The following is a 1,433-nucleotide window of genomic DNA, read 5'->3' on the forward strand; positions in this document are numbered from 1 at the left end:
TATTGTGGCAACATTCGCCCCCTGTGCACCTCCTTGGCAACCCAAGGTTTGGACAGCTGCTTCGATATCGAAGCACATGAGGCTGACGCGCTCGTCGATGGGAGCGGTATTGGGGCCGGAGTGTGCAGTGATGCTCCATTGGATCCTACGTCGGAGATAGAGTCTATAGGGGAAATGCTCCGGGAAGAGGTGGAGCAGCTCTGTGCGTCGACTCTGGGAAGGAAACTAGACGAGTGGATCTCACTGGGTCGTGAGGGTCAGCTTGAAAGCGATTTCTGGGATAAAGTGAAGCCGCAGCTAAGTGCGAGCGCAGTCAAGTTACGCCTGAGGTGGGCTGACAAGCTCGGGGTTAGCGCACGCAAAGGGGCAGCAGGCGGTGATATCCGTGTTCCCTTGATGAAGAAGATACTAGAACTGATGCAAGGCGAAACTTCGGAAGTCTTGGATGTCGAGTATCTGGATCTTATGGATCAAGGCGTGCCGTTTGGTACCACTAGCGATATACCAATCAGTAAATGCTGGCCGGCCAAAGTACGGTTGTCACCACATGGGCGGTACCCCATAACACGGGAAGTATGGGACAATTACTCATCTGCACAGCTCTTCGCGGAAGAGGTTGCTAGCTCGTTAGAGAAGGAGGTTGAATTGGGCCGGATGGTCCCGATCTCACCAGCCGAGGAGGGCAAGATCCGTGCGACATGTCAACTCGGCTGTGTACCATCGTACGATAGAGAGGGAAACCTCCGTAAAATACGCGTGATAGATGATTTGCGCAGAAATGGAGTCAATTCGGTTATTGACAATCACCTGAAAGAGACCCTCTTATTGCCTACGGTGCGAAGTGCAGTGGCTCTAGCTCAGAGGTGCCAGAGATTCGCTCGTGCGCGTGGTGATGAGAGCGAAATGCTCTGGGTGGAAGGCGATATCCGGGGCGCATTTAGACTGATAAGGATGGCTCCCGAAGATACTTGGTGGGCTACTAATCTAGTGGACGGTAGGCGATATCGACATCTAGCTCTGCCGTTCGGAGGAGAATCCTCCCCATTACTATTTGTGCGGTTCTCTGGCAATAATATAAAGATCATCAGCAGACTATTGAGGTGTGTTAACGTCTTTCATCGCCTGATGATATATATTGATGATAAAGGGTGCCCCACAACAAGGAATATGGCAAAGTATACCGTCCTGGTGATGGCGCTGGTCGATATGATTCTCGACATCGATACCGCCTACGAGAAATTCCTCTGCAGTTCGACCCCGCGGGTGCTAGGATTTCAGATGGACCTGCGCTCTGAGATGGTCCACTTGCCTGAGGACAAGAGGACCGCTATGCTTGAGGCGTTGAGTACTCTTTCTGAGAAATCCGCTAGAGTGCCATTAGCACTCGTGGAGAAAACGCTAGGAAGATTGGTATGGGGATCGGTCATGTTCCA

The 1,433-nt window shown here is 52.0% G+C and overlaps 1 protein-coding gene across 1 annotated transcript; it reads left to right on the top strand.

The window, feature by feature from the left end:
• Nucleotides 1-174: 174 nt before the first annotated feature.
• Nucleotides 175-971, top strand: Pmar_PMAR013567 (hypothetical protein; the record flags this gene model as incomplete). Its single annotated transcript, XM_002779975.1, has 1 exon — nucleotides 175-971. A coding segment is annotated over one exon (797 nt), but the record flags the coding sequence as incomplete, so codon positions are not given.
• Between the last annotated feature and the right edge of the window lie 462 nt (nucleotides 972-1,433).

This window comes from Perkinsus marinus (genome assembly GCF_000006405.1).
Source record: "Perkinsus marinus ATCC 50983 genomic scaffold scf_1104296944754, whole genome shotgun sequence".
NCBI lineage: Eukaryota > Perkinsozoa > Perkinsida > Perkinsidae > Perkinsus > Perkinsus marinus.